Source organism: Euprymna scolopes, unplaced genomic scaffold (genome assembly GCF_053919585.1).
Source record: "Euprymna scolopes isolate OS-2025 unplaced genomic scaffold, ASM5391958v1 sca6, whole genome shotgun sequence".
In the NCBI taxonomy this organism is placed as follows: domain Eukaryota; kingdom Metazoa; phylum Mollusca; class Cephalopoda; order Sepiida; family Sepiolidae; genus Euprymna; species Euprymna scolopes.
Window position 1 is genome coordinate 490,655 of NW_027633657.1, and position 12,580 is coordinate 503,234.

A 12,580-nucleotide genomic window follows, 5' to 3' on the forward strand; every position below is an offset into this window, starting at 1 on the left:
ACACATCTGAGGACCCGTCAACAATGGTGTTAATAAACGTGCCTGAAATAATGCGATCGTCAGCTCAGTCAGGAAACCTATACTTCACCTTCGAATTAACTTATAATAATGAACTAGAAATATGGTATGAATCCTACAAGTACCCTACACGCTTACCACTAAGTGGCCACGACTGTGCACTGATCGGAGTGGACAACGACTGGCACTACGAATTACACAATGTAGTGCCACCAAAAAGGCATCTGCACGGACAGATCTCCAAAGATTTGTTACACGGTAATGGGACATTCATCGCTAAAGCTACGACCACAGGACAAAACATAGGATAAAATTACGGTAAATTCGTAAGCAAATAGGAAGCCACACCCACAAACAGAGAGGCGGAGCTATAAAACGCAGAGTCAGCATAAAAGTTACAAACTCAGCATTAAAATTTTCATTTGCGTCGCACTTACATTTATTGCTGTCTCAGGGAAATTCTACACCCGAAAAATGTGCAGACCTTAGCAAAAAATTCTTATAAATATAACGGCATCGAAACGAAGCAGCAACACGATAGAAAGAAGGAATTCAACGAATACATACTTTCAGACAGTGCAGCCGGTCGGATGTCGATCATTTCCATATAATCAGTTGGCATTTCGAGCACCCGACCAGCGAGTACGGCTTTGCTAAACTGAAGAAAACCTTGCAGGACCTCGGTGAACATGCATACATTATGACGTGCCCCAAAGTGTACAGTCCTTACGGACTGTGTACTTACCTGACTACCGACCCCACGATACGGACAATTTTATCGGCAGCAAACCTGACATCAGACAGACAACTAAGCATGCTACGACGACTGACCAACAAGACTATCCGTGAGCCCAGTCCGGAGATTGAGGACTCTCGCCTGGCCCACAAGGCTGACAGCTTACGTGGACAAAAGTATGACTTCCTGACCAAGATTATGAAGAAGGCTAACTCGACGGATCTAGGTAACATTATGCTGTACTGCGCCAGAACGGCGAAACAGTCGACTAAACAGATGTGACACTCATTACACAAGAACATAGCCAACTTATCAAACATCATAGCAGCGGCGGCGGCGGACGTGTAGATTCAAAGTCAGGTAACGCCAATACACGAGCAGATAAGAGAGAAACACGAGCTGTTCTCGTCAATGACGCACCAGTACTGGCCAGTACAGAAATCATTGGACATCTACGACGAGTGGCTCGACTTCTACCACATCGACGCTGAAGACGTCGCCACAGCGACGTTCGAGGTATATATTCTCAGAAGCATACGCAATGGCCTGATGAACGCTGGACTAATGCGCTGCCAAAAGCGTGGACAAAAGCCTAATTTTCACAGAGGAAATGTGGTTCACACCGCAGAACGTCGAGGAAGCGAAGTGTATCCTGGAAGGTACAAATACGTACGTCAACGTTAAACAGAGTGAGAGGATCCTAAAGCGAACCCCTTGCCTGTCGACCAGCAACGACGACACATGGCGACACGTTGCTAACGAAAAACAGGCCATGGAGAACAGCTATGGGGAACTCTTTTACTAAATCCGCTCATGTGGCTAACCACCTAGCTCGGAGATCACTACACGACTCTACCAGTAAAATTCGATACCATGCTGGTAGAGACATGTAGTAATTGGAAACCAGACCTTAGACCCACCAATGTAAAAGTAATAGTAACCAGACCTTAGATAACAGTAAAATATTATCTGAGCTATAAATACTTATAATTATTTTTTTTAAAACCATCACTTTCTTTAATTTTCTCAGCCAGGATTTTATTTTATTTGCTACAAATTTGGATTAGTGATAGCAAAACATTTTGTTTTGATAAAAAAAATCCATGGGTTTTATGAGTTTTTAATTCTCTATTCTTTGTTGCTACAAATGATGGAAATAAACGGATCTGCATAGATTTTATCAAGACTTTATATCTGAAACGTATTTCTGTCTTTTATCTTGGGTGCAGTATTTGTTTATTTTTTATGTTCATTTTATATGATTATCTTATGTTTTTGATTAATATTTTTATATATGATTATCTTTTGATGTTTTTGATTAATAGCTCATTTTATAATGAGAAGTATCTACATTGTAGGCTCCCACAATAACCTATAAGGAGAGCCTTTATATCTGAAATAGTTTATTTTGTCCTTTATCTTTTGATTAATAGCTGATTTTATCAGATTATAAAGTGCGAGTTCTGAAATGTTTCACAAGATGTTGTTTATAAGAACTTTAATATTAACATTGTTCACATGAATTTGGTTTTCATATTTTATGGTCTTTCATATGTCTTGCTAGATTTTGTTTAGTAAAACATGTAAATAAACATTTTTCACAAGAATATGGGGTCCCTCTAATGTGAAATCGCATGTGTCTCCTTAGAGTTGGTTTCTGTGTACATGAATAATCACATTGCTCACAAGAATATGGTTTTTACTCCAGAGTTTATTTAGGTCTGATTTATTTGAATATTGACATAAATGTTTTTTCTCGTTTTATTTTACTTCAGTCGAAGTTCTCAGAAATCAAGGGGCCCACAACCAGGGGATAACACTTTAACTCTATATGAGATACATAGATATTCGAATGTTCCATTAAAGTTCTTTATCTCTCAAGCACTGAGTTAGTAAAGAAATTGAGAACATAATTTTCCTATCCCCAATTAACCATTTGTATACGTTGTAGTATATCTTTCATGTTGGGCTCATGGTCTTACTGGATTCCAGGACAAGAATTTATCTAGTCTGGTGGAGTATCCAGCTTCGTGCTATTACTTGAGGTAATATCACTTTGAGAAGGTGCACCATTCCTCGCAAAAGCTGTGGGATAGCCGTGATGAGGAGATCTTATTTTGGCTGCGAATACTATGTGATTTTGAATATCTGGTCAGGGTTTACTTCTATGGAAAAAGTATCCTCATGTCAGATTGTTCTGACAAACCCTTGTACAGAGAGACCTTAGACAATCGAGGACATTGTCCAGTAGGCATTCAAGTTCTCCCCAGTTCTCCAGTGTGAGTTCTTATATATATATCTAGATTTCATTGATTTGAACATAAATATTGACATTGTCCACAAGAATATGGGTTTTCACTCTATTTTTTCATTTTTCTTATCATTTTGTTTAAGCCAGGGATGGGGCATCCTACCAGATGCCAAACATACACCTGCTATTTTAGACACTCCAACCGAGAGATCTTTTTAAGATTCTAACCGTCCCTTTAAGTGCAATTGTTTGAATCTCCTTTGCACTTGGTTTACCTGGTATATTTGTAAGATAGTTTGTAAAATTCTTTTTCATAAGTCCGGTTGCTCCTATAATTACTGGAATGATAGAGATCTTAAGGTTCCAGTTTCTTTTCATGTCATACATAAAGACCCTGGTATTTGGTAATCTTTTCCCTCTCAGCTCTGTTTAACCCAGCATCATTCGGGACACTAACTTCCACCAAGGTTGCTTCCTTCTCCTTCTTGTCCCATATTACAATGTCGGGTTTTATAGCTCCGTTTTCTAGGTACGTGGCTGTAGGGATTGCATAGTCATAGTGGATGGTATATGACTTGTTTCCGACTGTTCTTTCGGGTATATGTTCCCATGACTTCTTGCTGCATTCGATATTTAACTTATTGCAGATCGTCCAGTGGAGATATTTGCATACTTCACTGTGCCGCATTGTATAGTAGCCGTCCCCTAGCAGAACCTTACAGCTAGAAATCAGGTGGCTCACACTCTCTACTTCTGTGTGGCAGAACCTGCATTTGCTGTCTTTGCTGAGACCACTCATCTTTTTAAACGCATTGGTCATCAAGCCCTGATCTTGGGTAGCTATTATAAACTTCTCCTGGTCATAGTGGAGCGATCCATCCTTTAGCCAGCTTATAGACCCTTCCTTATCAATATAGTCTTGGTTATATTCGTCCAGAAAATACTTGGCCCGTTGTTGGTTGGCCCATTCTTCAACTTTCTTGTCATGGAAAGCTTTAGTGTATTTCTGGCGACTTTTTCTGGCTATTTCAGTCGCAGGTATCTTTTCTGTTTCTGTCTCACTTGTAAGACAGTCTTTCCCAAAATGTTTGGCCAATTTTGTGATGGATGTTGTTCTACTGGCTCTTGATTCCTGATGTTGGTGTACCATCTTGAGAGTTGGGTTTTTAGAGCTCATCAGATATTGTCCGGTGCTCACAATAGTTGCACGATGTTGATGGTCAATCTCCGAGAGCCCCATACCTCCTTTCCATCTGGGCAGATACATTCTAGACAGACGCTGGTTTCTGTATATTACTTTATACATTCTCAGCATTTTACGTGTCTTAGTGCCTAGTCTATTTATGTCTTTTTGTGGCCAGTCGACAATACCAAAACTGTATGTTACCACTGGCATGGCTAGTTGGTTAATGGCAGTTATTTTGTTTCTGGCTGTGATTTCTGTTTTGCATATCTTTCTCCAGTGTGAGTTCTTATGTGTATCTCTAGATTTGATTGTGTTGAACATGAATATTGACATGGTCCACAAGAATATGGGTTTTCTCCAGTGTGAGTTCTTATGTATATCTCTAGATTTGATTGAGTTGAACATGAATATTGACATGGTTCACAAGAATATGGCTATTTTCCAGTGTTAGTTCTCATATGCTTTGCTAGATTTGGTTTCTCAGGACGAGAATATTCCCATTGTTACCAAGAATATGGCTTTTCTCCAGTGTGCGTACTCATATGCCTCGCTGGATTTTGTTTCTCTTAACGTGAATATTCCTATTGTTCCCAAGGATATGGCTTTTCTCCAGTGTGAGTACTCATATGGATCGGTAGATTTGGTTTCTCAGAACAGGCATATTCCCCTTGTTCCTAAGAATACGACTTTTCCTCAGTACTCATATGCATAGGTAGATTTGGATTATCAGACCGTGGATATTGACATTGTTCCCGAGAATATGGCTGTTCTCCAGTGTCAGTACTCATATGCATCGCTAGATTTAGGTACTCAGATTTGGTTTCTCCAGAATAAGTTCTTACAGGCTTCTCTAGATTTGATAATCGAGAACAAACAATTTAACAACAATCCTTATGTTTTGCTGAATTTGATTCATCAGAATAAAACATTTCACACGAATCCTCAGCTTTGTCATATGTCGCATTAGATTTTATTTCTGAGAAAAAATCGATGCACACATTGTACAAAAATAAGAGTTTTCTTTTGTGTGGCTCATAATATGTTGAACTAGATGTATTTTTTAAGAGGAAAATTCACATACTAGTTCAGATTCAACAAAAGCGTTCAAGCAGGAACATCTGCAAAGAAAACATATATTAATTTTTTTCATTGATTGCCAATATTATGTTAAGTGATTTTGTAATAAAACATAAAAAAATAAAATATCGTTATGGAATTTGTTTGACTCTTTATAAAAATTATTTAGAGATTTCACATTTATAATGATACAATCATAACTATGATGAATATCTTTTATAATAATACAATCATAACTACGATGAATATCTTTTCTATTGATACAATCATAACTATGATGAATATCTTATATATATATATGTTTATTCAATTTTCACCCCAAACAAGGCACAGTGCACCTTGTTAGTAAGGGTTACTATCGGGGACATAAGTTTCAGGGGTATTATGAAGAGAGATGAGTGGCAAGATGTCTGTTTACATGACACTTGAACTTCTGCATGCCAGTATAGTTGTGAAATCAGAAACCCGGGAGCGTGTTTCAAAGTCTATCAGTCCTGGGGAAGAAACTATTGGAGTAGAAGGCTATTTTACACCTAGTGATCTCTACTTTGAAGGGATGACATTTAAATGCTTGCCGCGTTTGTCGAGGGTGCTCACGTCGAGGCGTGCAAGTGCTTGTAGTTCGTCAGAGCATTCATCATTAAAGTAGTTTTAGAACAGGCAGAGGGATGCAACATTTCGTCTATATGACATAGGTTCTGAACTGTCATCTAAGCTTCGGCATATCAGGTTGGCGACTCTCTTTTGAACCCTGTCAAGAAGTAAGAGACAAATAGCAGATGCACCAGCCCAACTGTGACAACAGTACTTTATACATGGACGAATTGTGGCCTCATAGAGGTATAGGATACTTTAAGGCATAAGTAGTTTTCTAGCACGGTACAGAGAGCCCACCTTTTGGAAACAGCCTTGGAAAAGCTCACAATGTATCTATTCCAGTTCATGTTTCCTGTAAATGTTAGGGCGAGGAGTTTAAAGGAAGTACTTTAGGGTAATGTTTTTAAAAATTGCTGTTGGTGGTAGAGAAGGTTTCTTGTAGTTATTGAAGGAAACAAGCTTAGTCTTGGGAGCATTGAATGTGGCCCTCCATTTTTGTCCCAAGTCCACTACAGATTGGAAACCATCCTCTAGTGTTTCTGCCATTTCCTTAGATATGTGTTCATTTGTTTTTCCCTCGTGCCTGGTATAGAGTGTGGTGTCATCAGCAAATATACGCATCTCCGAAACAATTTTATCAGAGGTCATTCATGAATATCAAGAAAAATAAAGGTCCAAGGATAGACCCATGAGGTACTCCCGCATTTATATCATACTAGCAAAAGTACCCGTCGTTGACTGGGTTCAAAAACAGCCTACAGAAAACGGACTCTGATTTATTAAAGTACTAGCTGGGGTACCCGGCGTTGCCCGGGTGTTTGTAGGTGTGTATGGTGTTAAATAAAAAATAAACCGGGGGGTAGGATCGAACCCGAAGCCCTGAGGCAAAGTTTAAAAATAAAATCGGCCAGCCAGAATGAGTTACTGAAAGATGTTTGAATTTATTTAAGTAAGAACCAAATTGACAGGTGCGCGCCAGGAAGTCGTCGAGCGTTATGACGATGAGAGAAGGTTTGTTTGTTATAAGCGAAGTAAAAAAAAGAAAACGTTTAATTAAGCAGGGGGGTAATCAAAACCTTGGAAAAAGCACAAAAAACTAACGTAAGGCAAACGAACGATTAAAACAGAAAACAAACACGTGAAAAATGGCATAAATAAGCCTGTTTCGATATTAAAATTTAAAAAATCGGTGGGTACCCGGGTGTTTTGAGGTGTGTGGTCGGCGCTGGATAATCGAAGTTAAAAAAAATCAGAAAAAAGAACGTTACGTGAAAAATGGCTTCAATAACTCTGGTTCAATATTTAAATTTAAAAAATCGAAAAAAAGACATCTCACACCACGATTCGAACCCAACACGTTTAGATAATGAGCAAACGTTCTAATTGACTGACCCAACGCGACGTACATTAAATTTGTTCAGTTTTTCAACTATTTAAAGTAAATCAGGTCATGACATCATCTGGTGTATGCGTAGAACCGCTCGTCGTCACGAGAAGACCGTTTTTGTTGCCCCCCCCCCTGTCGAAAATTATCGATTTCATGGTGAAAAATGAGCGTTATTGGAAAATTTTTTAATATTTTTCGAGCGAAGGATGAGGCTTCGATATGATACCGTGTTTGTGAATTTACGTCATGTCTGTCGAAAGTTTTTAGCCGACACACAAACATACACATACATACATTTTCGCTTATATATATATATATATATATATATATATATATATATATATATATATATATATATATATTTCATTTACGAACGTCAAGAACAACCTAGTTTTTTTCTGTTATCGAAGAAGGATTTAATTACTTTATGTATTCTTCCAGTGATACCATATAATCTAATCTTTCTTCAAAAATCATTGTGCCATACCCTGTCAAAAACCTACCCTCCCGTGTTTTTCCAGTGAACGGTATATACGTTCAGAGATTACAGTTAGGATATCTGCTCTGGAATCGGCTAGTATAAATCCATATTGATTGTCGGTCAAGGGTTTAGCAGTTGTACGGTGATGGACTAGAGCTTGATTAATTAAAGACTAAAATATTTTGGCGAGAAGCGCGAGAAGGCTAATGGGGCGATAATTTACTGTATCAGTTCTTTCGCCAACCTCAACGGAGCATTTTTTTAATAGCACAACTGGGATGAGATCGGGTCCACATGCTTTTGAGGTGTTTAGGTTTTTTATGATTTTTTTTTTACAAGTTGATCACCACTTATCAAGGCCCGGAAAATAAGTGAAAATGAGATTAAATAAAAACCATCTGTTTTTAATTATAAAAATAAAAAAAAACGCTTTCTATTTTTGTATCTAGTCTGACGACTTTGTAGCATTTTTCTCGGCTAATGAACAGTTGTGGTCATATATATATATTATGAATATCCGAGAACTGCTTCATTTTTTTTTCACCAGATACCACGTTTTTAATTATGTATTAACACGTAATCGCTTAAAAAAGTAAAGTCCCAACTTACCAAGTTATTTAAACGTTGGACATTATAATCTTTTACATTTTTATGCCATATTTATCTGTGCCATTTTTTTCCTAAATTTATATTTGATGTTATTAAAATGTATAAGAAAACCAACTTTTGTCTAACATTGATTAAATCATAAAGTAAGGTTTAATGATTATTACAGACATGATCCAACGCGGATTGCGAAACCCAGAAATCGACGGAATTTGATGATTTTAGGCAGATTTTAAAGAACAAAATTATTACTATATCGAAATATTGATTTAATAAAACAACAACAAAAACAAAAAAAAAGTGCTAATTCTTTGGAGGTGGCAGTGTCAGTCTCAAAAAAGCGGATTTTTGGTGGACCTGTACGAGAATGCTCATCCCCTAAAAATGTCGCGTCTTCACTATTTTTCAAAAGTTTTTTTGGTACTTGTACAGTTTAGTCAACACATTAAAAAAATGAAAATATCGAAAAAGTTTATCTTGTACGTATCCATTATGGAATGAAGTTCTCCGAAAAAAAAAATCACTTAATTTAATCAAGTAGTTTTTATTTTACAGCAAAAAATAATTTTATGATACCGAGCAAAAGGTTCCATTTTTAGGACGAAAATCGACTAATAAAGATGGGGAGGGAGTATCGGCGGTTTACATGGAGTTATCTCCCATGGAGTGTTAAAAAATACATTTTTTTTTTAATCCAAGATGCCTGCCTTCAATATGCTGTCATAAAAACGTGTTTTTTTTTCCGCTGTAAAAAAAAAAAAAAATACTCGATCAAATTAAGTGAATTTTTTTTCGGAGATCTTCAGTTCAAAACGAATACGTACAATATAACCTTTTTTTTTCGATATTTTCATTTTTTTAATGCCTTGATTAAACTGTACAAGTGCCGTTTTTTTCTAACGACGATTATCATAAATTAGACTTAAGCATCAAATTAACAAAAATTGAAAAATAAAGTAATGTAATGCCTTTTAAGAAGGGATGCTAATTACATGACAGGTCGGTAAAAGATAGTTCCGGGCAAAATGAATGCCGATGCTCAAAATGTATAAACATTTTGATCTCACCCTTTACTTAAAAAAAAAAATCACCAAAAATCAGGAAATTAACCAATTTTAATGAAATGTTCAGCATTTACCAAATAATGATCGCGGAATAGAATGAACTAATTATTTTTATTCAAATTTGAGTGAAAATTTATTTTGTTTAAGCAAAAAATACGTTTACTAAAGTTTTAGTTTTCAGTAATAAATAAAAAACGCAAGACTTTATTTTTGCTTTTTTATGAAAATAAAGCATCGTAATTTTTTACAATAGTAATAAAATAATTTTCATAGAAACATTACGAAAAACCCCCTTAATCCGTATATATAGAATTCATTAATACGGATTTATAATTGTAACAAAATATTTCTACTTTGTGTTTTATTTACGGGTTTCGCATAATTTTTATATGCAAGGCTTTAATAATTTCCTGGCTCGCAAGAATGTGAAACTTTCGGCGGAACATATTTTTTATATACTATTGAGTAATAATTAAGAAAAATAATAATTTAAAAATAGGAACCTGAAAAAATAATTAAATTAAAAAATGCAAAAATTAATACAATAGTTCAGAAATGGAATGTACGGATGCGCGACAGGGGGAGGGAGAACTTCCTCCCTTTTAAGTACATGACGTCATTTTCACAATCTTCCAACTGGCTGAAATTTTGGGCCTTCGTAATTTTCGTGTTCACAAAATTTTAGTTTTTTGCGTTTTACGAACACCAGAATCACTAGGTGTATCAGAATTTTTGTAGGAATTTTTGACACCCCTAACACGAAACTGCAAATAAAATATACAAAATTTGTAATTTCTCTTTTAAAGGTGGGTTATTTATTTTCTTTATGGATTATACTTCCAAAATAAACTATTAAAGTTGTATGAAAAGTAATAGAAATATTTTTTTAAAAATAGTAATGAAATTAATTGAATGTTACGAGTTCAGTATTTTTCAATTTTTAAACTTTAAAAATCTATCAAAATTTTTCTATTGATTCTACTTTTACGATATTTTTAGGGTCAATGTGAAATTTTATGCTTTTTCCAATAAACCGAATATAATATTTTAGACAAACGTTTTGTTTTAAATTCGCCCCCCCATTTTCAAATGTTTATTAAAAAGTAAATAATCATTTATGTACCAAAATTTTATATATCACAAATTGAAGAGAAAAGATCAATAAATAATATATTCAAATTTAAAACAAAAAAATGTAGTGTTTTTTTAGAAATTTACCTGTAAAGTCCGAAGTTTAAAACCTTTTTCCTTGCTCCTTTAATTAAAAAAACAGGGTTTGAATTACATTTTTCGAGGAGTTATAAGCTTCGAAAGATACCAGGTGGAATTATTCAATATTTTTGACAAAATTTTTGAATCAAATTAATTTATGTTTTGTACAAACAAGGTGGGTTTTTTTTCATTCAATTCAATATCTTAGAACTTTTCTAATTATCCTATAAATAGACCACGAAAACTAACATTTATCATTTTTTAAGGATTTTTTACAATGAATTTATTTAACTTCAAAATTTAGCTGAATTAGGTAGCTCGTCGTGAAAACATTTTCATAACTTTTTTTTTCCTGTGTACAAATATTTCTTTTCTTTTTGAAAATAAAGTTCAGTCCTTAATCTTCCAAATACAATCAAAAAATAGTCGGAAACCTTAAACACAAATTTGATAAAAAGATTTTAAATTCCTTTCCTATTTCTGGCTTCTCTGGTTAAAACGAAGCAATTTAAATGACATCTCGCTACTCCGATATTTCTTAGTAGATTGTAATAATTAATTCATTAGATCATTGCGTTTTTAGAATTCACTTTGAAGGTATGATTCAATTGTCAAGATTATTTCTTCTATTTTGTATATGCCACTATTCTGTGTTTTTTTTTAAATTATCAAATGATTTGAGAATATTACAAAACGTATTGAAAAGTGTATTTTTCTATTTTATAGAATTTGCTCTTATGAATTTATAGTAATTGTACCCCTCTATGTACATACTTCCTAATAACCCAACAAGCAGCAAAAGCACACCCCTTCCTTGTTGATGTCTAAATATGCCGGAAATCCCTCGCTTTCATTTCTGTCCGCCCATTTTTGGCCGGACCTATAAAAGAAATGGATCGTAAGATAGCAATGAAGTAGATTTTCATTAATTTTGTTTTTTCTCTTATTAAGTTATTATGTCATCTATGAAGTTGTCTTTTTTATTAAGTGTGTCATCTATGAAAATCGTCAAAAGAAAGTTTGTTTTTTTAATTGTAAAACACGCATTTTAGGGGGGTCAGAAACTTCGTACAGATCCGCCGTATTTTCTTCCGGTAGGTAGCGGGGGAGGGGTCTCATGTTTCCGCTAGGTGGCAGTGCCGGTTGTAGAGAAGTAGATTTGGTAAAAACAATTGCCGCTAAAGAATACAATGCATAATACTGTTTTTTAATATTTCGATTACCACTGTCTTCCCAAAATTTCAATGCGATGTTCGTATTCAGCATAGTCGAAAACCTATGTAAGTCGTCATCTTAAAGAACATTGTGGACCTAATGTAAAAAATTACCCTTTATTTTTTTTGTTACACCTCATTGTAATGATGTATTCTGTATGATAGATTCCTGAATAAATCGTTTTTTTTTTTCTGTAAAATATTACCTTTTTCTTCAGTATATACAAAATATGAACCGTTTTTGTTTTAGTTTTCAAGTTTTTACCGTATTTTTGTTGCTTTTTATTGTTAGAGAACAGTAACAACAAAAAAAAAAAAATCATCCCCTTCTGTTATAGTTCTGTTCTGTTTTTGGTGGATAATGAGAAAATATTTTAACTAATGTTTTTATTAAATAATGCAATTATTTTTTTTAATTTATTGTTAGAGAACAGTAACAAAGAAAAAAAATCATCCCCCTTCTGTTGCCATTTTTTTCTGAGAATATATTTTACATAATGTTTTTATTAAATAATGAAATGTTTATTAATTAAATAATTTAATTTGAGTCGCTTCTAGACAATTGGGACAACATTTTATAGTCGATAAATGAAGTTTTCTGATAAAAAAAGCAATGGTTTAAACTGATCTTTTGTTAATTCTAAGAAATTACAATGATAGCTTCCAAATTATTCAGTCAAAATTACCCAAATATAACAGAATTATTAAAAAAAAAACTAACCGTGGTAACAGTTGGAACATTGCCGCCATT

At 34.6% G+C, this 12,580-nt stretch overlaps 1 protein-coding gene across 1 annotated transcript in view; it reads right to left on the minus strand.

Annotated features, from left to right (window-relative positions):
- Positions 1-1,371: 1,371 nt before the first annotated feature.
- Positions 1,372-12,580, minus strand: part of LOC145275120 (uncharacterized) — a 163,795-nt gene continuing 152,586 nt past the window's right edge. Inside the window, exons 2-3 of the mRNA XM_080127612.1 lie at positions 3,783-5,309; positions 1,372-1,406 (exon numbers count right to left, since the gene is read on the minus strand). Coding sequence (XP_079983738.1) covers positions 1,372-1,406; positions 3,783-4,608 — 861 coding nt within the window. The 5' untranslated portion in view covers positions 4,609-5,309. The remainder of the gene's footprint in view (positions 1,407-3,782; positions 5,310-12,580) is intronic.